We start from the raw sequence: 23,070 nt of genomic DNA, 5'->3' as shown, positions 1-23,070 counted from the left end.
GTGTGTGTGTGCGTGCGTGTGTGTGTGCACTCGCTCGTTCAACCAGTACATCCCCCGCCCCCTTCCGTCTCCTCCAGGTCTTACAACAAACAGCATACACCGTTTCTTCAGCTTTCATTTCACTGCAAAGGATTCACTCAAGCACAAGGCTGAAAAGGAAAAGGACATCGTGTCACGAAACGAAAGAACAGATGAATGGCAATGAACGATGGACCAGTAACCGCTGAGTAGGCATGAAGGCAGAGACAAAAGGCGAACTGCTGATGGATGGGAAGGATTTGCGTGTGATGAACATGATGATGGGATGACGAAAGGATGCTAATGAATGAATGAATGAATGAATGAACGCAAGCACGAGCGCGATCCAAGGATAACAAAAAGAGAGAGAGAGAGAGAGAGACAGAGGGAGAGACGGAGAGAAAGTGCAACAGAATACGCACTCCACTTGATACGCAATACAGATACACACACACACACACAAAAGCAAGGTCATGGTGTTGTTACATGCAATATGGGAGATTTGAGAGGAATGCGAGAGACTGACGCGGGGCCGATCACGACGACGAAGCAGCTGCATCCTTTTCGTTGGCCGCTGCCACGGTCTCAGGCATGGCTGTGCCATCCGCGGCCTTGGTTGTGGTGCTTGTGTCGTCGCTGCTCAGGTTTGCGCGCTTCGCTGGCTGTTCGCCCGTATCTGCCGCTGCATCGCTGTTGCCCTGCGCCGGAGCGGGCTGGGCACTCTCCTCCTCGCTGCTCGAGTGCGCCCGCTTCCCAGCAGCAGCCGTCGCCGTGGTAGTGGTGGTGGGGGTGGTGGGCACGACGGCTTCGCCCGAGGCTGAGGCAAGGATGCCAACAACGGAGGTGGTGGCGGGCACGGTGTTGAGGAAAGGCAGTGCCGCCGCCGCCTGCTCACCGTCACCTGCCGTGGCATCTGGTGCTGTGGGAGGTTCGGGTGTGCCCATCGCCGCTGTCGTGGTTGCTGTTACAGCCGTGGCGGTTGTCGTTGGTGGCGCAGGTGTTGTCACTTCGGCTGATGGTGTGGTCGACACGGCCGTGTCCACGGGTGGCTGCGTCGCCTGCGTGGTGGCAGCAGCCTCAGCAACAGCTGCTGGCGGTGGCGCAGTCTCTGTGGCTGCCGGCTTTGCTGCTGTCGACACAGGAACGGGCACAGCCACCTGTGTGGTGGTGCTGACTGCATCGCCCGCTGTCCCATTCGAGCCTGCCTTCGTGGTGCCGGCAAGGGCGGTCGGCACAGGCAGCTGCAGCTCCGTTGACGTGGTAGGCGACACGGCAGACACCGTGCCGCTGAGTGGCAGTGGCGGCACGGAGCCGCTTGTGGCTGCAGGCTGGGCGGTCTCCGTCACAGCAGCCGCGGCTGGTGCAGTCGTCGTCTCCGCGACCGGTGCAGCCGAAGCGACAGCGCTGTCGAGGGCGCTGGCTGTTGCCACTGTCGCCGCTGTCGCCGCTGGTGTGGACGTGGAAGCAGGCAGCGTTGATGGCGGCAGCAGATCAGCGAGGTTCGGTGCAGAGACCAGGGCAGCAGAGGAGACGGGGGCTGGCGCTGGCACTGGCGCCGCTGCCGGCTTGGCAATGGCGTTGAGCGTCTGCTCGGCGGAGTCGAAGTCGCGGGCAGCGCGCTCGAGGCGGGCAAGCAGGTCCGCCCACGCTGCAGTGCACACGGATGGGGAGGGGAGGGAAATGATGGTGAGCGCGTTGCATGCGTGCTTGGGGAAATGAGGTGTTGGGGGAGGGGGAGGGTGTGGAAGGAAGTGTTCGCACACGGTGGGAAGCGAGAGGACACAAGTCATGCCATCAACAATGATGCGATATCAGTCAACACAAACAAGCACACACACACACACACACACACACACAAGCACACACAAGCACACACACACACACACACACACACACACAAGCACACACACACACCTGTGTGCTCCTGCTTGTGTTCTTCGCGATGGAACTTTGAGCTGAGACGGTTTCGCTCCTTGGCAATGTCGTTGTCGGTCACCTCCTGCTTGCGCTTGCGCAGTGACTCCTGGGAGTTTTGAGAGAGATTGCGCGAGACGGGCACATGGTGGTGTACGGTGGGATGAGCAGGCGAGTGGCACAGCACAATGGCAACACGTATGGGCGTTGTTGAAGTGATGACATCCAACAAGCGTGCAAGAGGAGGAAGGAGAGGCAATGTGGAGGAGGTGGAGGAAAGCGAACAATGCAAACTTGTTACATATTGTTATTGCATCCCTCCAACGATTCGCCACAAACAAAAAAAACAAAAAAAAGGCAAAAGGAAGAAAAGCACGGTGATGTGCTGTGTTGTGACCACCAGAAATTTGTCGTACGAGGCGAACCAAGTCAATCGTTACAGAAGAAGGAATGATGTGACATCACATCACGGCCACGTGGCAGAGAATTCGACACGTCATTCGTGAATGATAGTAAAGCAGAGCTTTCACGACACCGATCGATGCAATTATTAACACAGCAATTTTTTCGCACCTTGACATCTTCGTTGCTGATGTGGAAGGACCTGCGGGTGTAGGGCACCTGGAATTCTCCAGACAGCAGGGTTTGGTACTCCTGTCGGCATTGTTGGTTTGATAGACGCACAATTAGTTAGTGTGTGTGTGTGTGTGTCAGTGTGAGTGAATGAGTGAGTGTGTGTCAGTGTGTGTGTGTGTCAGTGTGTGTGTGTGTGTGGTGAAATTACATATCAGAGACGTGTCAGACATGATCGCATTCTGTCTGACATACACGCACGGCCACTTACTGTTGCAACTGAACAACTGAGCACCATAACAATGAACCAGGTACGACAACAACAGCAAAAATGCGATTGAAAGCGAAAACACATACGTTGATGAGCGGTGCAACCACGGTGTTTGCCTTGGCGCCGAGACCAGCAGCTTCAAGCTGTGCACACTGACCCTGTATGTGTGTTTGCAGATGCGTGAGCAGGTATGCGAGACGAAACCACCCAACCACCAGTAATGAGCATGTGTCACCCGGATGACGTAACGATGCAAGGCTGTACGCCTTTGATTCACACAAGGCACATGTACAACACACCAACAAACACACACACACACATACAAACACACACACACACACATACATACGCCTACAAATGCGCACACATTCACACATTCAGACACAAACACACACGCACTCCCCCCCCCAAAAAAAAAGGCCCAATGCACGCGTATGTACCTGCAGGAGGGCGAATCTGGTCTTGAGGTCTGTGAAGAGGCGGCGGGAGCGCTGCTGTCGCTCAACAAATTGCAGCTTCTTCTTCTGGCGGTACGTCCTGCTCTTCTCCTTGATGGTCTTTGGCTGTCGGCCCGTGCCTGTCGACTGCCCGGCAAGCGGGGATGGCATGTCCTGGCCAGAGCCCATGCCCAGCAGCACCTGTGACATGCCGCTTACAGGCAGGAACGGCAGCCCATATGGGGAGAAGGACAGCGGCGACTGGGTGGTGCCCTGCGCTTGCTGCTTCTGCTGCTTCTGCTGCTGTTGCGACTGCTGGGCCGCCTGCAACAGCGCTGTTGCAGCTTGCTCTTCCGCCTGGCCCGGCTGTGGCTGCTGTTGCTGTTGCTGTTGCAGCTGGAGCTGTTGTTGCAGCCACGTTGCTGCGACATAGGGCGGCAGCATGGCCAGCATCTGCGGGCTCACCCCGACTGCCGCTGCTGCTTGCATGAGATTCACCAGCGCCGCGTCCGTGGTGTTGCCCCCCGCGTCCTGCTGCTGCTGCGACTCTGAGGACTGGGAGGGTTGCTGGAGCGGTTGTGCTGATGTTGGCTGCAGTGCAGACGAGACGCCAGAGGATGCCGGGGTGGTGGCGTTATCTGCCTTCTTGCTGCTGTTCTTGTCTCTTGCCGCCAACTGCGCGAGCGGAGACACGTCGGCCTCAGACACGCCTGCGCGGGCGTTTGCTGCCGCCAGCGCCAGCTGCTGCAGCTGCTGCATCTGCTGGATGCGCTGCATGGCGGCGAGGTGCTGCGGTGGCCCGGCCTGGGCGGCAGACGCGGCCGGGGTGGACGACGCTGGCGTGGCAGATGACGAGGCTGTCGAGGTGTAACCGCCAGCACCAACAAGCGGGCTTGCCAGGGCCATGCTCCGGCCGGTGCCGCGCTGTTGCTGCTGCTGGTGTTGTTGTAGCTGCAGCTGCTGCTGTTCTGCGTGCTTGCGGGCAAGGTCTTGGGTGTCCTGCTGATGTTGTTGGAGCTGTTGCTGCAGCTGCTGCAGCTGTTGTTGCAGAGGGTCTGGGGCGTTGCGCTGCTGGGCGTTCACGGCGATGGCTGCGGCAGCCAGCTGGGACAAGGATGTCGCTGTGGACGGGGATGGCAAGGCGTGCTGCCCGTCAGCCCTGTCGCCCTCCTCCTGCTGCTGTTGCTGTTGCTGCTGCTGCTGTTGCTGTCGTTGCTGCGCCTCTGTGGCCAGCTTCAAGAGCTCAGACATGTCTGGCTGTTGATGCTGCTGCTGTGGCGACTGTGGCTCAAAGTGCTGGTAGTCCTGAGGCTGTTGCTGGTGGTGGTGCTGGGCGGCGTAAGATGTGGAGGGGGTGTCTAGCGACGGCAGCTTGTCCCGCCAGGGCGTGGTGGCCGCAGACGAGCGAGGCGCTTGCTGGGATGGATCCATCGTGGTTGAGGTGGTGGGGGGGGGTTGGACGTTGTTGTTGTTGTTGTCTGTGGAGTGTGGAATGGAATGGACATGGCACAGAGAGGAACACGAGAGAGAAACGGGGAAAGGAAGGGAGATGTGAGATACAAGCAGCGAGTGTGTGTGTGGATGGATGGGAAAACAGAGGCGAAGAAGAGGATGGCGCAAGGATGGATGGATGCAAGCAAGCAAGCAAGCAAGAAAGGGGGAAGGAAGGAAGGAAGGAAGCAAGCAAGCAAGCAAGCAAGCAAGGAAAGAGCAAGCCCCTTCCCCTGTCCACACATATTGCACACATATGTACACACACGCGCACACATATGCACATGCGTGTACACTCACACCACCACCACCACCAGCGCCACCACCACCACCAGCGCCATCCACTGTTGTGCATCCTCCTCCTCCTCCTCCTCACTTACCACCTCAAAAGAGTTTGCCTGGTTGGCGGTGCGGCGGAGAAGCGAAGTGGGGGCGTTCGGTGCAGCGGCGGAAGCGATTTGGCTGCGAGAGAATGGCACGAAACGAAGCGAACGCTTACACACCCACAAAGCCAAGCAGAAGCCACACGAAGCCACACGCACACGCAAGCACACACACGCTCGGATCAACAACGCAGCAGCGAAAGAAGCAAACCAACCCGAAGCACAAGAGCGAAAGACAGCGAACGTGCACGCAAAGGCGTGGCGCAGGTGCAGCAGCACTTGCTTGCGTGGAAAACGGTCGGGTGCGTTGGAGGGGGGGGGGGCCACGAAGTAACATGGGAAATAAACGGTGGGTACGCTGCGCTACCTAAGCACAACGCCACCCGCGCCGGCCACTGGGTGCATGCATGCATCATCCATGTCGTCTGCTCTGTGTGTGTGTGTGTTCGTTGTGTCCCAACCACCATCAATCAGTTGACTGAATTTGATAAATTGACATCGAATCATAATGGAAGGAAAAAAGAGAGAGAATTGTGGTCGAAAGAACCGATACACCCCGCAGTCTCACCGCATGCTCACGGCCTCACCACCTCACGCAGTGAGACGCGTGGTGTGGTGTGTCTCGCATGGCATGTCAACGTGTTCTTTACGTGTGCCCCCTTGAATGTGCTGAATGTGTTCACTTAGATGATAAGCCAGAATGCATGCATGCGTGCAGCAAGTACACGCACGCACACACACATTTGCTACACGCACACACGCATGCACACATGCATGCACAGATGCATGCACACACGTATACACGCGCGCATACACGCATGCACACACACAAAACAAACATACACATACATACACACAAACACAAAAACACACACACACACGAACACATTCACACACTCTCTCTCACACACGAACACATACATACTCACACACACACACACACACGAACACACAAACACACATGTCAAGAAGAGGCATGTGCGGTGGTCATCTCTGCTTGGCAGACGGGGCACTTGATGCTCGTGTCAAAGTGATGATCAACACACGCCGTGTGAAACCGACACAAGCATGGCAACACGCGCACACTTTCACCTTCCTCATAATCCCCCAAACAAATGGCACACCTGTCCCCTCGCTGTGCATGCCACTTCGCATCCTCGGGGCCAAGCGTCTGCGTCAGCGTCAATTCCTCCCGCTGCCGAGCAGAGAGGCCTTTCTTCTCAATGCGGTCGTCCAGCGCAAGCAGTCGCTCATAGTCAGACCCATCGGACCGCAGGTTGTCAAAGTCAATCCCCAACGAGGCCTGCGCCTGCGCCAGCGCCTGTGCCTGGTTCGTCATCCACGGCGCCATCGGTGACATAAACCCATGATGATGCATCGCTCCTCCGTGGCCGCTGATGCCGCCACGGCGAACCCTCGCTCGACCATCACCACCACTCCGCCTTGTTCCTCGACCACCTCTACTTCTGCTGCTGCTGCTGCTGCTGCCGCCGCCGCCTGATGTTCCGCGGAGATGGTAGTGGGATGCTGATGATGAGGATGATGGCATGATGCCCACCATGGAAGAGAAGGGCGGCAGCCCAGCGCCGGGCGCAAACGCGGGCGACGACGATGACGAGTAGCGTGTGGATGGCACCGACCCCAAATGTCGCCGCGCAACTGATGATGAGGATGAAGGGGCAGCAAACCGCGCCTGCATGTCGTGCATGAGCTGTGCCGTCTGTGGATCGGGTCCACCCATCCCTGTTGGGCCCTGGTACCCGGGCCACGCACGCATGGCCTCGTTGCCGTCCAACAGCTCCACAGGCCCGCCGTGCAGCCCGCCACCACCACTCCACGCGTCCATCCAGCCCCCGGGGAATGCCAGCAGCTTCTCCTGCTCCTCCCGCTGTAGTTGTTCGGCAAGCTCACGGTCGCGCTGCTCATCCTGTTGCAGCTGCTCGGCAAACGCCCGATCGCTTCGCTCTTGCTCTTCACGAGTCACGGCGCTGCTGGTCGCGCTGCTGCTGTTGCTGTTGCTGCTGCTGTTGTTGCTGATGCCACGCATGGTTGTTGGTTTTCGTGATGTGCTCTTCCTGCTTGCCCTGACGTGCCGTTCTCGCTTTGGACTGCTGCTTACCGTGTCCAACACGACAACGTCATCGTCATCATCGTCGTCATCAGCGACAGCAACATCAGCCGCGACGCTGTTGGCGGTCGATCGCTGTCCACGCACATGCATCCTGCCATCAAAAGCAGCACCCCTCACACCGCTCACACCGCCATCGCCACCACTATGATCATCACAAAAGTCGTCGAGAACCACGGGCGCTGTGTCGGCGACGGAGGGTCTGCAGGCCTGCGCCGAACGAACACGCCGCGGGGTGCGCGGACTTGCGGCCAAGTCACCACCACTGCCGCCACCACCCTTTCTTCGTCGCCCGCTCTGTGGCGCATGCGACCTCATCCTTATCCTCTTGGTGTCGGAGGAAACCGGCCTCCAGCGGCCACCAGCAACGCCGACGCTGCTACGGCTGTTGTCGGTGCTGCCCATGTAGCAGACATCGTCTTCATCCTCTTGACTGCAAATGTCCATGACCGCAGAGCCTGCGCTGTCGCTGAGCTCCGATGCTGGCCGTGCGCGGCGTTTTGGTGGGAGTTCCTGCGAGGAGACCAAACAGCACTCTTCCTCTTGCTCTTCCTCCTCATCTGCATCAAGCACAATCGGGTCTGTGCTGGCCATCGCTCTTGTTGACAGGACACGCGTCGTCGTGTCGTTGGTGGTGTTGGGTTGTTGTCTGGATTTGGTCTGGTGTGTCCGACTGTGTGTCGTTGTTCGCCGATTATTTATGGAAATGTTAAACAATTATCGTGGAGAGCAGCGAAGATGGGTGGGAAGACGACGGATGCAACAGTGGTAGAGCTGGATGGCTCTCTTTTTGTTGCTCGCTTGCTTGCTTGATCGTGAGCGCCGCATGCATGACAACTGCAAAAGCTGCTCCTCCTCTCAACTCAGAACAAGGCATCGCATATCTTCCTCCTCCGTCTGGCCTTCAACCTCCCCAGCTAGCAGGCGTGTAGGATAAACAGGTGGACGGTGCTGGCCGGGGAGGTGAGGTAGCGTGCAACCTGTCGCCACACAACGGGGCGCAGCTTTCGGTCCATGCGTCGCCAAACACGCCCATGCTGCAGCACCAGCGAGTGGCGGTCTGCTCGCGTCCGCACCGCACCGCCCAGCTGATATCGTCTGATGGCACAAACATCAGGGTGATGTGGGCAAACACGAGAGAGACGGGGCGTGAGTAACACCAACAACAACAGATTGCAACAGCAACAACAACAACAACAACAACAACAACAATGTAAACAACAACAACAGCAGCAGCAGCAGCAGCACAGCTATTGTACCATTACCTGCCATGCAGGACGAGGTCTGGCACGGCGCTTTGGGTTGGCTGGTTGCAAAACACAAAGAGCACAGGTGACAGGCGCGCAACATCGTCCAGCGCTGGCTCAAGCGTGCGCGAACACATGCGCACGCCGTAGTCGTCCGACGAGGCGTGTATTGCATGCTACATCATCCAATCATGCACAACAGACAAGAACGCACACACACTCGTCAGTAAAAGCACTCGCAATACACACCACATCACACACATTTACACGTCGCAATAACAAACAATGGCATCAACAACGCACGCAGCTTTCGCAAAGCACGCCAGGACACGAGCAAGCACGGGCACGCACAGAGAGAAGGCAAACATAGACACAAGCACAAACGCACAGAACACACACACACACAGACACAAGTACACACTGTGTGAACCCCCTCGAAGCGGGATACACAACACAATGCAACATGCTCACCAAGCGGTCTCCGTTGTGTTGGCGGGAGCACATGAGCGGCATGAAGAAGGTGTCCCCCTCTTGCTCCAGCAGCGACAGCGCAACAACTACTTGCGCCTGGACATGTGTGCGTGTGTGTGTGTGTGTGTGTCAGTGAATGTGGGAATGTGGGAATGTGTGAGAGAGAATGTGTGGTGGAACCTTGGAACTACTCCACGTTTGGTTTGTCAGTGAAGACCACCACCACCACCACAACAACAACAACAACAACAACAACAACAACAACAATAACAACAACTCAAACAACAACTCAAACAACAACTTAAACAACCTAAACGACGACAACAACAACAACAACGACGACGACGACGACGACATCAGCGCGAGCAAACTTACCACGCCAGCGTCCTTTGGGATGGATGGGTCATCCATGTTTGCGAGCAGCACGTGGTTCAGCAGCGTCAGGACCTCGTCAGTTTCCTCCTGACGCGCGCCAACCGTTGCGCGGTGGATGGCCGTGTACAGCCCCGCAGCAAACGGCGTGCTCGGCAGTCGCGCTCCCCCGTCCACACACGCGCCAGCATGCTGCAGGCACGCGTGGAAAATGTGCACCAGCAGGCTTGCATCGGCAGGCACATCTGCACGCATCGTCCACACAACAAAACAAATGACAGGTGAAAGGCGCACAGCATTGAGGCGCGAGCATGATTCGTCAACGAAGTGACAACATAGGCGCAATCCATGTACATGCAGAACGCGGGTCAAGTGCCTCACTATGTGTGACCACATCATGCCATCCACAGAAGGAGCAGCAGCACACGATCATCCTCCCACCAGAAGCAGAGCAGCAATCCCACCACCCAGACAACGCCCATTATGCATGTCTGCGTGTGTGTGTCCTTGTGTCTGCATGCGTCTGTGGTGGGTATGTATGTGTGTGTTTGTACCTTCGTAGAAGATGGTCTGCAATGGAGCCAGGCGGTACCATCGACTCAGCGGTGTGACGACGCCGTGGGGCCCAAACGACAGGTCAGCAAACGCGCCCATGACACCCTCAACCGCGTCGCCAGCGCCGTTGCACCCAGCAATCTCTTCTTCCCCACCATCACAGCCACCATCACGCCAGCCGCCCATTGCAGTGACAGTTCTGTCCGCCTGCTGTCTTGCACGTGCATCACCGCCGCCCACTGCAATAATGCCACCGCCATCAACGTCGCAGTCATGGTTGCGCTGCCCCTGCTGCGCCAGGGCATTGTCGCTGCAGTCGATAAACACGGCAACGTACTCGGCTGCAGATGGCGGCGAGGCTACAGCCACTTCCCCACGCTCGCGCCACCACGTGTAGTCGACCCACCTGGTGTCCAACGCGGCAACATCCGCCTCCCCGCGAGCACGTGCTTGTGCATCGCTGTACAGGAGGCCTTTAAGGGCGTACGCGCGGCTCTCGTACACGTCTGGGTCTGACGGGTGCGAGAAGCTGTAAGGCGTAAAGCACCGCACACGACATGTGTGTGTGAGAGAGAGAGTGTGTGTGTGTGTGTGTGTGTGTGTGTGCGTGCGTGTGCGTATGTGGATGTTGGTGTGTAGACAAGTGCGAGCAAGATGTGCAAGTGGTGCAACAAGTACACAGAGAACCCGTAAAGCACAGCAGGCCAATCACATCAAGCGGCCATGCACACACCTGCAAATGTGGAGCTGGGTGGTGACGTTGGGTGCATTCGCACGAATGCACAACACGCGTGGCCAGTGCCGGAAACCAAGGCGACGCTGCGGGCTCGCCAGGTGGGCGGTCACAAGCTCTTGTACCGTGTCGGCACCTGTCCTTGTCTCAACCACGTCCAACACAGCTTCACGGCACGTATACGACACATGACCCTGATCCACATATGTATGCGTGTGTGAGGTGTGTGAGTGTGAGTGTGAGTGTGTGTGTGTACATGCGTGTGTACATGCGTGTGTACATGCGTCAGGGTGCGCGTTACGTTGACTGTCATGGCAACTACACTGCGTCGCATGGAACACGTCATTCGAAGACAACAGCGTGTGGAGCAGCAGTGTGGGATGACAATGCACCCCTTGCGCCAATGTTCTGCCCACAAGGCAAATCCAGAAGCGCACCTGCTTATGGCCGGAGAGACGCCACACAGTCCGGTCGAGGAGCGCAAAGTCGTCGTCGTCCCGCAGCACAGAGAACACCTCCTGCCACACAAGATCAAACACAGAGAGAGACATAAAAGGAGAGAGAGAGAGCAAGGAGAGAGAGGGGGGTCACACGGCACAAACACAGACAGAAACACAGTCGTCGCACAAGTGGCACATGACATGTCAACCAATGTTCTGCCAGCCTCCTCTCCCAGCAGAAGTAGAGAAGTGTGCTCATGTCACCAAACTGTGTCCACCCTGTTCTCCAACAGCAACATCAATCTACCACCCACCTCTCTCTCTCTCGCACACAAACACACAAACACACACGCACGCACGCACGCACGCACACACACACACACACACGTACCCACATGCACGCACACGCGCGCACAGACAAACACACACACGCACCCATGCACGCGCACGCAATTAAGCAAACGCTCCCTCCAACCACTCAGCAAGCAACAACAGAGTGCAATGACAGTCCCACTCAAGCATTCAAGTGCGCACCGTGAGGGTGAGGGTGTGAAGGTCGTGATGGGAGAGATAGGGTGTGGGCCAACAGCCAACGTCGTGGAGGAAATCTTCAATCGCAGATTGGTACCTGCTTGTTGTGTTGGCGGGGGGTGTAAACAACACCGTCTCATCCGTGTTGGAACTGCCGGGACTGACCGGCGTGCCCTGGCGCGAGCCGCTTGCACGATGAACTTGTGTTGCCGGGTTCTGTTGTTGAAGGTCTCGAAGCGTCTTCGTCAGAGACAAACGCCGTCGTCTCCTGCCCCTGGTCCTTCTGTCCCGCAGTGTTTCTCGCTGCTCTGCTCGCCCACCTTGCTCGCCAGCGACGCGCTGGGTCTGCAGCTGTGGACGCAACGAACCAAGATGCCCCTGCTCCGCAGATGTTGACAGGTCCCCATGCGACATGACGTGTTGTGTGGCAGCATCCGCACTTTCCTCGTCCTCAGGGCTTCCTGCTTGCTGGAGAACCACTGCAGCGTTCTTGAGGCCACCATGGTTCTTGGACCTGGTCCAGCAAGGAAGGCTGTTGCTGGCTGTGTCAGCATGGCTGGCGACGATGGCATTCTTTCCGCTGCCGTTGTTGTCAGCAAACCCGCCACCGAGTCGCTGGTGACGACCTTGGCTGTGGAGTGGATGTGGTTGCTCACGCTGGTGCATCGTGTAGGCGACCTGACCATCGTGGGTGACAACACCAACGCCTCGGACAAGGCCTTTCTCCCGCGCGTTGTGGCTGGAGACTGGTCTGTCCGTTTCCCTTTCCAAGGTGTGGTATGGTGGTGGCTGGTCGTACCTGCAAGCGGCAAGTGCTGCGGCGGTGTCCAAGGAGAAAGTGGACTTGAAGGAGCCAGCATCGTCATCACACTTGCCATAGTTGTCGACCGTGGCAAATTCCGGCTCCAATGCAGGTTCATGTGCCTGTACAGCTGAGAGCTGACCTGTGTGGCCCAGCGGCCTGAGCCCTGTCTGAGCCAGGCTGTCTTCTTCATGCCAGGCTTCTTGCCGGTGAGTACGCACTTCATCAGACCGTAGAAGGAAAGGGTTGAAGGTGTTCATGCCTGGTGCGGCCGCGAATGCCGGGGTTTGCTTCTGTTCTTGGGGCTGTGAAAAAGTGCGACGTCCTCCCTGCTGCTGCTGCTGCTGCTGCTGCTGTCGTCGGCGCTGTCTGTTTTGCTCTGCTTCCAGCGCTTGAATGCGGTGCTGGATGCGCTCTTGAACCCGAAGCATGGCGTGCTCTGCGGAGCGAGCGAGCCGCTGCACGGTGGAGACCAGCTGGGTCATGGGATTGAACTGCTCCAGCAAACGTGGAACCGTGTCCAAAGCACGCTTCGACTTTGCCAGGTTGTCAACGACGTGTGGCCCGGTTGTGTGTGCCGTGCTTGGCCCGGTGGCAGTCACTGGTGTTGCTGATGGCAAGGCAGACGCCGCGTTCGTTCGTTGGGTCGCTCCCGCCAGCGCTGTGATCGCCGCTGTCTTTGGTGTGGGCGCCACGAAGCGCCTGAGCATGCTGCGCGCGGCAGTTGCCGGCTGCGTGAGTGACATGAGCATGGCGAGCACAGAGCCCGTCAAAGACGCAACTGCAAACAATGCCCGACGCAATATGGCTGTGGCGAGCAGAACTGGGCCAAGGGCAAGACCGCACCCCGTGGTAACGAGTGCGGCCAGCACAAGCACCCCCACTGTGGCAAGTCGTTCTGCTAGCCGACTTGCTGTTCGGAAGGCGCCGAGTCGGGACAACACGTGCAATGGCAGGAGGAAGAATGCAATCACGGCTGCCAACGCCATGCCCCATGCCTGCGCTTGTCGATGCACCGCCTGCTGTTGTTGCCATCCCATCATGATGATGGCCTCGGTTCTTCTTCTTGGTTCTTCTTCTTGGTTCTTCTTCTTGGTTGTTGTTGTCTCAGCTGTTGTTGTCTCAGCTGTTGTTGTTGTTGTTGTTGTTGTTGTTGTTGTTGTTGTTATTGCGCTTGTTGTTGTTGTTGTTGTTGTCGTAGCCTTGTAGCGTCTGCTGCTGTCAGCCTGTTTGTACTGTCGCCGGTGCTGTTGTCGTGGTTCTCACCTCTACTTCTCCTTCTTCTTCTTCTCCGTGTCTCAAGCCTGATGTCCTCTGACACCTGCTGTATTCTTCTTCCAAGAACTCGGTCCCCACGACTTGCTTTGGCTCAGCCTCCACTTGTATCCTCAGCTCTCTCTGTCACACACACTCACACACACTCACACACACTCACACACACTCACCTCTTCGTCTCCCTCTCACTCCCCGTCGTCCTCTTCGTCGTCGCTAGGCCTCGGTCGTGGATTTCGCTTCTTTGCGCGCTCTCGCGTGGTAGTTTAGCTGGCTTGGGCCCGTCAGTTTGGGTACATTGACGTCATTGCCAGAATGTGCAATGTTGAACTGCATTGCTATTCTCAGAAGATGCTCACCATTTTTCTTCCACACTTCACCTTCAACAATTTTCCTCTCCCCAGCTGGTGTGTGTTGTTTTGTGTGCGCGTGTGCGTGCGTGCGTGCGTGGGTGTTGTGTGTTTGTTGTGCTTGTCGCATGTGCGTCTGCTGCGTGCATTTGTTTACCCCCTCCCTCCTCACGACCTTGCGCCCTTGTCTCGGCACACAATCACGCTTCAGGCACGCTCACTGCTGCAGGCTGGTGCAACACTACCCGGAACCGCCCTGAAAAGATAATTTGCACTGTTCCGCACGTGGCTTGCCGCTCACCTACAAATCTTTTCTGGAAGTTCCACCTTTTGTCAACGCACGCGTGCGAGCTCAGGTGCGTCACATCACGACACCCATCCACTCGCGCTCGGGTGTATGCAAGCGTAAGTTTGCGCTGGCCAGTGATGATATGTGGACAACCTTGAAGTTGTTAGCTGTTTGCTGTTGTCGTTTTCTCCGCTTTGCGTTTGCCGGCTGTCGCTTGTTTGTGTTGTTGTTGTTGTTGTTGTTGTTGTTGCAAACCGCCCTCGTCTGTCTTTTCTACTGTGTCCGCAATCAGGCAAACATTCGTGTGTGTAGACGTGGCAACATCTGCCACGTCCTCGCGTGTCCCCACCCTCTTTACCGTTCGCACACGCCTCACTCACTCCACAACGCTTTTCGTACAAACGCGTTCGCGTGTTCGCGTGTTCGCTGGCCGCTTCAGGTGTCGTGTCGTGTAGTTCGTGCTGGCCATTTCCCCGCCAACACTAGAACCGCGTTTGCTTCTAACTGACCGCTATCCGACCCATGGCGGACCACATCCATGATGAGCGGGAGCGCACAATCATGCACGACCTCGACGATGTGATGGACTCCACCGTCAACTCTCCATCACAGAGTCACCAATCTCCCGACATCCCCGTGCCCACGTCGCTTCACCATCAGCAACACCAGCAACACCAGCAACAGCAGCAACTCGGGCGTCAGATGCCTCAAGCACCACTTCAGCACCAGCAGCACCAGCAGCAACAACTTCAGCACCAGCAGCAACCAGGACAGCATCATCATCAGCAGCAGCACCAGCACCAGCACCAGCACCAGCACCAGCACCAGCACCACTCACACTCCCAGCAAAACCCAGTCTCGTACAACCCTAGGGGCTTGATTCCAAACGCACCCCTCTTTTCTCGTCAAGACCTCCAGCGACAGCAGCAACAGCAGCAGCAGCAGAAGCTCTCCGTCCTGCACGAGCAACTCTCCCTCGCTGTCAAGGCAACCGCGGTCAAGGCCACCAAGGCCACCATTCGAGTTCCGCTTGTCGCAGCGCGCATCCTCATCAGCCACGAGTCTCTGCTCCAGAAGTTCCAGCTTCTCACCAACATCACCTACATCACGTGCTGCTCAGACCTGGACAGCTGCGACAACCTGGCGGAGCTCCTCGTCAGGGGCACCAAGGACAGCGTGCAGCATGCGCGCGACGCGCTGCAGCGCCTGGCAGACTCGGTCAAGCTCGAGCACCTGCCCACCACGCCGCCCGTGTCCAGTGCGGTCATGCACTCAACATCCCGCCCCACTGCGCCGGCGTCATCATCCGCTTCCAGCGGGTCAAAGGGGCTCGGCTCGCTGCAGGAGGAGGGCCACCACTCCGCGTACGGCCAGACAGGCTCCGACGGGTTTGGCCGCCAGTCCTCGTTTGAGGCCGGCTACGGCGGCGCCCCACAGGAGGACAGCCGTCACAACAGCGCCGGCAGCACCCACAGCCTGCCGGGCATGTCCTCCAACACGGACATGCGGTACTCTGGCATGGGCACCATGTCCTCCTCCGCCAGCGCCTCGCACACGGCGCAGCCGTCGCCCCACCTGTCCCATCGCACGAGTCCGCACATGGCAGGCCGGGCCGCCTCTGCCCCGCCCCACAGCCTTGCCTACATCTTTGTGGACAACAGCAACATCTTCATCGGGGCCCAGCTTGAAGGCAGCGTGCGCGACCTCGCCGTCCGCGTCAACATCCGCGCCCTGTGCGAGATTATCGAGGACAACATGCCCTGCGCCTTCCGCGCCGTCGCCGGCACAAACCCGCACTCTGGCCGCATCTGGCACGAGTGGGAGAACAACCACTACCGCACCCTGCTGGACCGCAGCGACGCCTCCATGCACAACGTCATTGCGGCCAAGATTGACGAGGTGGCCAACTCGGGCGCCAACCCGCAGACGCTGGTGCTGGCCACGGGCGACGGCAACGAGGTGGAGGGCAACGAGTCCTTCCCGCGCCTGGCCGAACGCGCCATCCAGCACGGCTGGCGCGTGCGCGTGTGGTCGTGGGAGCAGAGCCTCTCGGGCAAGTTCCGCGACCTCAAGGAGCGCTTCAACGCATACGTCACCATCCACTTCCTGGATCCCTTCAAGGAGCGCATCACCTTCAAGGCCGGTCAGGGGTCGCGCAGCGTGTCCTCTGGGCCAACCCCAACCCCATCTGTCATGATGGGCCCTGCTGGTGGAGGCATGCCGCACCGTGGACCCGGTGGCTCGGGCGGGCTCAGCCCAAACATGCACCGCCGCCACTCGGTCGGCGCCGGCGAAGTCGACGCGGACCCCTTTATGATGGGTGCGCGGTTCCGCCGCCCCCGCTTCAACGGCTTCCCGCCAAATGTCAACGCAGGCATGATGCAGGGTTTCCCGCCGCAGCAGCCAATGGACTTCCAGGCGCCGTACGACAGCGTCTTCCCCTTTGAGCTCTCCCACGGCATGCGTGACCGGTTTGCGCCACAGCGGCCCATGCCCCCAGCCCAGCACGCGTTCCCCATGGCATCTCAGAACGCGTTCCAGCAGCCGTACCAGCCTCCAGCTGCAGAGGCGGACCGCAGCAGCCAGCCCAGCTCCCGTACCACCAGCGTCTCCAGCTACGGTGGCGCGCGCTCCAGGCTGGCGTCTGCACCCGGCAGCATCCACGCTGACCGCGAGGCCGTCCTGGCCAAGTACGGCTCTGGCTCTGGATCCCAGTCTGGCGCTACGCAGCAGCCTCGCTCTGATGACGCGACCCCATCATCAAGCAATGCTACTGCCGCCTCCAGCGCACACCACCGCGGCTCGTCCTTCATGGCCCCAATCCCGGCAGAGCCTTGGAAGGAGGCTGCCAACACGCCACTGGACGAGGGCCAGGAGCAGCCACCCCAGCAGCAACAGCCACCCCAGCATCAGCATCAGCATCAGCAACAACCAAGCCGGACGGCAAACAATGCTGCACCTGACGCCTCGCTCGCTGCCTCATTTGCTGCCATGCCGCTTCCCAGCGATCAGGCTGTGAGCGGCCTTTCTTCCAACAGCCACTCTAGCTGGTACTCGAGCGATGTCTGGTGAACGGGTGGGTTTCTACCAGGCGTCACGTGTACACACAAGCGCACTTTGTACACAGCACATCAACATAAAAGCGCAACCTCAGCTTTCCCCGCCATATCACGGCCCAGCTTTGATCATGGCTGCTTCCACCACGCACAACAGCTTTCCACCGACAAGAACCATCGCGGGGCATGTGTGTGTGTGTGTTTTTTTTCCTTCTTCGCTCGGTGCCATCCGCCCTCCGCCTCAGCTCAGGCTCATGCGGCTGACCCGAGAACTCTCTCGATCGATGCTTCATTCCACCGTCGCCCTTCTTCGGTTGCTTCGTGTGACCCCTGACACCTGGTTTCCTTTGCTCTCGTGTCCTCTGTTTCCCTTCTTTTTTGTCTTTCCCTCGCTTCAACGGCAGTCACAGCCCCTTCCAGCACCAGCGTATCTGCCCCAATGCCGCTGGTAGTGCTGATATTTTTGTCTCTCCCTTTGCCCCTTCCTGAGCTTTGTTGCTTTCTTTGATGGCGGAGAACGTGAAGGAGGGGCATGCACCCCATCCTTGTTTCGATTTCGGCTTCTGTCGTGACAGTTGCTGGGCAAAGCGATGAGCCCCATTTCGCATCCTTTTCCTGTGTGTTCTTGTTGTTGCATTTCATTCCTTTCACCTCCCGTTTTATCTTTCTTTTTCTTTCTTTTTCTTTCTTTTTGGCGTTGCTGGTGTACTTGTTGGTTTTCATTGCGCCAGTGCCTCCTCCCCCTGCGTCTCGTGCTCTAAGCGCTTCGTGTGCATTTGGCCGTTCCCAGATGCATCAATGGCTCACGCCCCATATTTTTTCTCTGTTGTCTTTTTTCCTTTCCCTTGCCATTTTTTTAACCCACCGCTTTACACGCCGCGTATTTTGCTGTGCACCTTCGGCTTCCCGACGTTGTCGTTGTCATTGTCGGGTTGCAGTGCTTATCAGGTGTATTTGTTTGTTTCTTCTTTCCCCTCGGGCGACACTAGCTGCGTTATGCGACGCTTGGGCATCTCGTTGTGTGTTGTGTCACTGATGGTCACGCACATGCATCGAGCTGCCGCTTATATGGCCTCAAAGAAACCCCTTGTACACACGCCTGTTTTTTTTCTTTGCCTACTTCTTGTTTGTTCTTGTTTTTTTTTCTCGTGTTTCCTTGGGCTAGCTTACGTTAGTGCAGACCCGCTCGCGTATGATCCTTGTGGCGTAGCGTTGTGAGGGCGCAGTTGCGTGTGCTGTCATTGATTTTGACTTTCCCCCTTATGGCTGGTTTGGCGGGAAGCAGGTCTTGACATGTGCACGCGTGCGGTTTCTTGCATGTTGCTGCCGTGCTTCATTTGCGCTTTGTGGCGTAACGTTGTGAGGGCGCAGTTGCGTGTGCTGTCATTGATTTTGACTTTCCCCCTTATGGCTGGTTTGGCGGGAAGCAGGTCTTGACATGTGCACGCGTGCGGTTTCTTGCATGTTGCTGCCGTGCTTCATTTGCGCCATATTCACCTTTGTGACCCACATTTTTTTCGCTCTCTTCCCTGTTCAGAGGTGTTGTCTCGTCGTGCACGCAGCCATCGCGTGCCTATGTGTCGGTGTATTTTTTTTTCTTTTTGGTTGAAGTTTGTGCACACCCCTCTTGTTGCACAGTGCAGTCGGCTCTTTTGACGCCGCGCTTGCCACCCACCTTCCTCTGTACACTCCCCCCCCCCATTTCTCTCGGACCACACTGCTACTACCCGTGCGTGTGTGTGTGAGAGAGTGTGTCGGGTTCGATCCCCCTCAAGCCTATTGCCAATGCGACCTAAGAGTGCCCCCCCCTTACCTCTCCAACCAATACGCTCTGTGGTGGGCTGTTGTGTGATTGACTGATCCCTGTCCGGCTCTTTTAAATCGTAGTACGCTGATTGAAATGCTACCCGCTCTATGCCCCTTTGCTACCTACCTACCTTGCTCCGTGCCTACATGCTATCGCTCCTAATAGCTGGATTCGTTTGCTGCCATTCCTGCTGTTGCCTGCCTGCCTTGATGTGTTGTTGTCGTCGTTGCTGATCTTGATTAGTGGTTTGAGTATTCGAGTGAAAGAGTGCGTGTGGTGCGTGTTATCTGTGCTGCTTTCCGCCGTGTGGACTGTTTTTTTTCCAAGTTGTCTCTTTCCATGTGGCAACCTCTTTTTTTTTTCTGTCCATGCTTGGCTTCTTGTCTCTGTCTTGTGCTGTGTGACACCGGGTGTGCGATTGTTCTCTCTGTCTTGTGCTGTGTGACACCGGGTGTGCGATTGTTCTCTCTGTCTGTCTCTCTCTCTCTCTAAGTGGTCGCTTTCACAGCCCCCCCCCTCTCTCTATGTTGGTGAAACCGAGATTAAACCGAGGTATCGAAACGTGTGATGATGACTTTGATGTGAGACTGTGTGCTGTGATTCAGAGCAGTGGGACTGTGTGCTGTGATGTGATTCAGAGCAGTTAGAGGAGCGCTTCGCAGCGTTGCGCGGCTTGGCTGCAACACGACAGCATAAATTTTGCCTTCCCAACAGCTGAAAATGGTGTGTGTTTTGGGCTGTCCTGCTGCTGCTCGACCTTGCCTTGTTTTGATTGGGTTTGCGCGAGGGATGGGAGGGATGGGTTGTGAGCGGGGCTGAGGAATGAGGGAGAGTGGAGTGGAATCGGTCCACACATGTACACTGTGTATGTGTATATGTGTATGTGTATATGTGTCTGTGTATGTGTGTGTGTATGTGCATATGTGCTCTTTCTGCGCTTGTCGCTGGCCGTGATCGCTGATGGACTTGCATGACCCATGCTTCCCAAATACGCTCGCTTCCCATACGCGCTCGCTTGTCGAACACGCTCGCTTCCCATGCACGCTCGCTTGTAGAACACGCTCACCCGTTTCTGTTGTGTTAATTTGCACATGGACCTTTTGGCAGCCTGTGAAGAAAAAGAAGGGAGGCAAGAAGAAGAAGAAGAAGGGGCTGAAGAAGAGCAATAAGGTTGCGCCAGCGGAAGCCACCTTCGTCACCGATGAGGACGTCTGGGAGAGTCACAACGTGCAGGTGCGACTGCCGCTCATGCCTTGGAAGCTTCCCTTGTGTGTGCCTGTCGCCAAAAGGACAAATGCAACCACACACACACACACAGACACACAGTGCCATGGCAAAGCTCACAGGTCCACGCTCATGTACACCATCGTTTCACACACGCTCCTGCAGGACTTCCTGCACCGCAAAGGGTTCTTTTGGCCTTTCGGAGGCAAGAAGAAGAAAGGGGGCGGAAAGAAGAAGAAGAAGAAGGGCGGAAAGAAGAAAAAGAAGTAGTGGCAGCAGCAGCAGCAGCAGCAGCTACATGGAGCCGCCATGTCCCTCCTGTCCTGTTTAGGGCCCTTCCCCCGTTAGCCAAGACCCTCCTTAGCCTCCCTCAGTGTGTATGTGTAGGTGCGTGAGTGCGTGTGTGTATTGTGGGTGTGCCTGTGTGCATCTTAGTGCCTTCGTGTGTGAGGGCTTGTTAAAGTGAGCGAGAGAGAGTGTGTGTGTGTGTGCGCGTGTGCATTCTCTGTGTGAATGTATGTATGTATGCGTGGTAGCCACGTCATAACTTTGCATGGGCTTCACTCGTCATCGTTCGTTGGGCGGGGCTGTATGAATGCCATCTCTGTCAGCTGTACAAGAGACGTAGCAGTGAATAAATGAGTACACAAGAAACACCAAGCCCATCGCCATAATGTGCCAAGAGCACGGAAGCCTGTACACCAGAGGTACGGGGGAGAAGGAACTCCAGCAGTGTAACGAACGTGCAGCAAAAGCAACAAGTGTGTGTGTGTGTGTGTGTGTGTGTGTGTGTGTGTGTGTGTGTGTGTCGACGACAGGTAAAGGCGGTGGAGAAAGACATGGGAAGCAGGTGTGGGCAGGGAAAGTCAACGTAACAGGGCAGCGACTCAAGGATGCCGGAGGAAAGGGAAGGGAGAGAAGGAGAGGAAGAGGACAGGGCGATCGTGGTCCTTGGAACGAACTTCAAGCTTAGCGCACCCACGCACGCGCACAGAGATGCAGAGAGAGAGAGGGGGGGGGGGGACAGAGAGAGAAAGGGAAAAGGGGGGGGGGGAGTTGGTGGAAAAGAAAGCAGCCACACACACATACACATACACACACACATACACACACACACACATACACACATACATACACACAAAGAAATACACACTCTATGCCCATCTCTCTCTCTCTCACTCTCTCACTCGCTCGCTCTCTTTCTCTTGTCGACAGACAGACATGTAGACACACGCGCGCACAAATACGCAGACAGACACACACACACACAAACACACAGACACAGACACCCCCCCCCCCACACACACACACAATGTACACCCATCCTCTCCTGCTTTCATGCTGGGTTGTGTTTGCGGATGCCCTGGGACCGTTGGCGATCGAGCAATTCCAGCTGGCGGATGCGCTGCGAGATCTCTGCCTTGACGCGCGCAATGGCCTGTGGGTCGTGCCGCGCCTGCCGCAGCTCGTTTAGGTGCTCCTGCCGCTCCTCAATCTCCTGCACCAAGATGTCAAACAGGTCAACCTGGGGCTCCGTTTGCACGCGCTGCGGCGGCTGTGCTGTGGTTGATGCGCGCGACGCGGTTCTGCCCTTCTCGCGGATGGCCTGCTTCGCCTGGGCGATGTCCTTGCCAAAGGCAAGCTCATCCGCCAGCTGCTCGCGTGCCAGGCCGCGATCCTTCCCCGGCTGCGCCTCGTACTTGGGCCGCGCATACCCGCCCGTGGACGAGACAATGGCCGACAGCGGCTTCCTGTGCTGGATCTTGTCCACGCTGGGCTTTCTCGCGGGCTTACGTGCGCCGGCTTGCCGCTTCGTTGGGTCGGGCCTCTGCGCTGATGATGTGGGGTCCACCTTGGTTGGTAACGCCTTGCCCGCCTTCATCTTTGCCTCCAGTTGCCGGCGCTGGAACGCCGTGAGCTTGGAGTCGGCCATCATCTGCGCAACAAGCGCCTGCGTGTCCTTGCTCAGTCCGCCTCTGCTACCGCTGCTCATGCCTGGCCGGTCGCTGTGGAGCGGAGTGTTTTTTTTGGGGGGGGGGGGAATTGATTGGAGTTTGGGTGTGTTTGTGTGTGTGTGCGTGAAAAAAATTTCACCGCCTTCTTTGTGTGTGTGTGTGTGTGTGTGTGTGTGTGTGTGTGTGTGTGTGTGTGTGTGTGTGTGTGTGTGTGTGTGTGTGTGTGTGTGTGTGTGTGTGTGTGTGTGTGTGTGTGTGTGTGTGTGTGTGTGTGTGGACACACACCCAGCCAATGCACAGAGACAAAGAGTCAGGCACGAGCGATGATTTCATGGCCTTTTGAGGGGTTTATGTTCTCACGTCAACATCAAACGGAAAAGCTCAACCAAACACGCACGCAGCGTGCACATGCACCCGCTCCCTCTTCAGTTCTGACACCTTCCCGCTTGCCTCGTTTGCCTCTCTTCTATTCCACCTCTCTGTTATTGCTCATTTTCTCCACTCCCTCCTCTACACACGACACGACCACCTCGGTTACAAAACATCAAATGGTCTGGACGTTACGACTGCGCGCTGGCAGATGACGCTGGTGCTGGCGTGTCCTCCTCGCTCTCCTCATATGGGAACATGGTCTCTGGGAACTGAAACTTTTCCGCCTGCACGCGCAGAGCACAGAGCACATAGCACAGAGCACAGAGGAATAAGGGGGGGGGGACGGAAAAAACGAGGAGGTGAGGGTCAGAATCAGCAA

At 57.2% G+C, this 23,070-nt stretch overlaps 8 protein-coding genes across 8 annotated transcripts; 3 read left to right on the top strand and 5 right to left on the bottom strand.

The window, feature by feature from the left end:
- Positions 1-99: 99 nt before the first annotated feature.
- On the bottom strand, positions 100-5,203 carry PTSG_04291 (uncharacterized protein). Its single transcript, XM_004995134.1, has 6 exons — positions 5,085-5,203; positions 3,217-4,691; positions 2,863-2,934; positions 2,506-2,586; positions 1,933-2,041; positions 100-1,666 (listed from the first exon to the last, which is right to left on the bottom strand). The coding sequence occupies exons 2-6, from the start codon at positions 4,642-4,644 to the stop codon at positions 555-557; spliced, it is 2,802 nt and encodes a 933-aa protein (XP_004995191.1). The 5' UTR covers positions 4,645-4,691; positions 5,085-5,203; the 3' UTR covers positions 100-554.
- A 691-nt stretch (positions 5,204-5,894) lies between these two features.
- Positions 5,895-7,909, bottom strand: PTSG_12154 (uncharacterized protein). Its single transcript, XM_004995133.1, has one exon. It carries the CDS (start codon positions 7,807-7,809, stop codon positions 6,052-6,054), a length of 1,758 nt encoding a protein of 585 aa, XP_004995190.1. The 5' UTR covers positions 7,810-7,909; the 3' UTR covers positions 5,895-6,051.
- Positions 7,896-13,979, bottom strand: PTSG_12153 (uncharacterized protein). Its single transcript, XM_004995132.1, has 8 exons — positions 11,568-13,979; positions 11,031-11,111; positions 10,594-10,787; positions 9,860-10,389; positions 9,309-9,550; positions 8,934-9,029; positions 8,481-8,638; positions 7,896-8,313 (listed from the first exon to the last, which is right to left on the bottom strand). The coding sequence occupies exons 1-8, from the start codon at positions 13,407-13,409 to the stop codon at positions 8,133-8,135; spliced, it is 3,324 nt and encodes a 1,107-aa protein (XP_004995189.1). The 5' UTR covers positions 13,410-13,979; the 3' UTR covers positions 7,896-8,132.
- A 440-nt stretch (positions 13,980-14,419) lies between these two features.
- PTSG_12152 (uncharacterized protein) lies at positions 14,420-14,785 on the top strand (the record flags this gene model as incomplete). Its single annotated transcript, XM_004995131.1, has 1 exon — positions 14,420-14,785. One exon carries the CDS (start codon positions 14,420-14,422, stop codon positions 14,783-14,785), a length of 366 nt encoding a protein of 121 aa, XP_004995188.1.
- A 14-nt stretch (positions 14,786-14,799) lies between these two features.
- PTSG_04288 (uncharacterized protein) lies at positions 14,800-19,701 on the top strand (the record flags this gene model as incomplete). The annotated part of the gene is made up of 3 exons (XM_004995130.1): positions 14,800-14,913; positions 14,938-18,618; positions 18,764-19,701. 2 exons carry the CDS (start codon positions 14,800-14,802, stop codon positions 17,347-17,349), a joined length of 2,526 nt encoding a protein of 841 aa, XP_004995187.1. The 3' UTR covers positions 17,350-18,618; positions 18,764-19,701.
- A 153-nt stretch (positions 19,702-19,854) lies between these two features.
- On the top strand, positions 19,855-21,021 carry PTSG_04287 (uncharacterized protein). The gene is made up of 2 exons (XM_004995129.1): positions 19,855-20,373; positions 20,530-21,021. The coding sequence occupies exons 1-2, from the start codon at positions 20,101-20,103 to the stop codon at positions 20,632-20,634; spliced, it is 378 nt and encodes a 125-aa protein (XP_004995186.1). The 5' UTR covers positions 19,855-20,100; the 3' UTR covers positions 20,635-21,021.
- PTSG_12151 (uncharacterized protein) lies at positions 20,878-21,676 on the bottom strand. The gene has a single exon (XM_004995128.1). It carries the CDS (start codon positions 21,491-21,493, stop codon positions 20,972-20,974), a length of 522 nt encoding a protein of 173 aa, XP_004995185.1. The 5' UTR covers positions 21,494-21,676; the 3' UTR covers positions 20,878-20,971.
- On the bottom strand, positions 21,636-22,458 carry PTSG_12150 (uncharacterized protein). The gene has a single exon (XM_004995127.1). It carries the CDS (start codon positions 22,355-22,357, stop codon positions 21,701-21,703), a length of 657 nt encoding a protein of 218 aa, XP_004995184.1. The 5' UTR covers positions 22,358-22,458; the 3' UTR covers positions 21,636-21,700.
- Between the last annotated feature and the right edge of the window lie 612 nt (positions 22,459-23,070).

This window comes from Salpingoeca rosetta, assembly GCF_000188695.1.
Source record: "Salpingoeca rosetta unplaced genomic scaffold supercont1.9, whole genome shotgun sequence".
Taxonomy (NCBI): Eukaryota; class Choanoflagellata; order Craspedida; family Salpingoecidae; genus Salpingoeca; species Salpingoeca rosetta.
The sequence above is the reverse complement of the archived record's forward strand: the minus strand, read 5'-3'. Positions and strand labels throughout refer to the sequence as shown.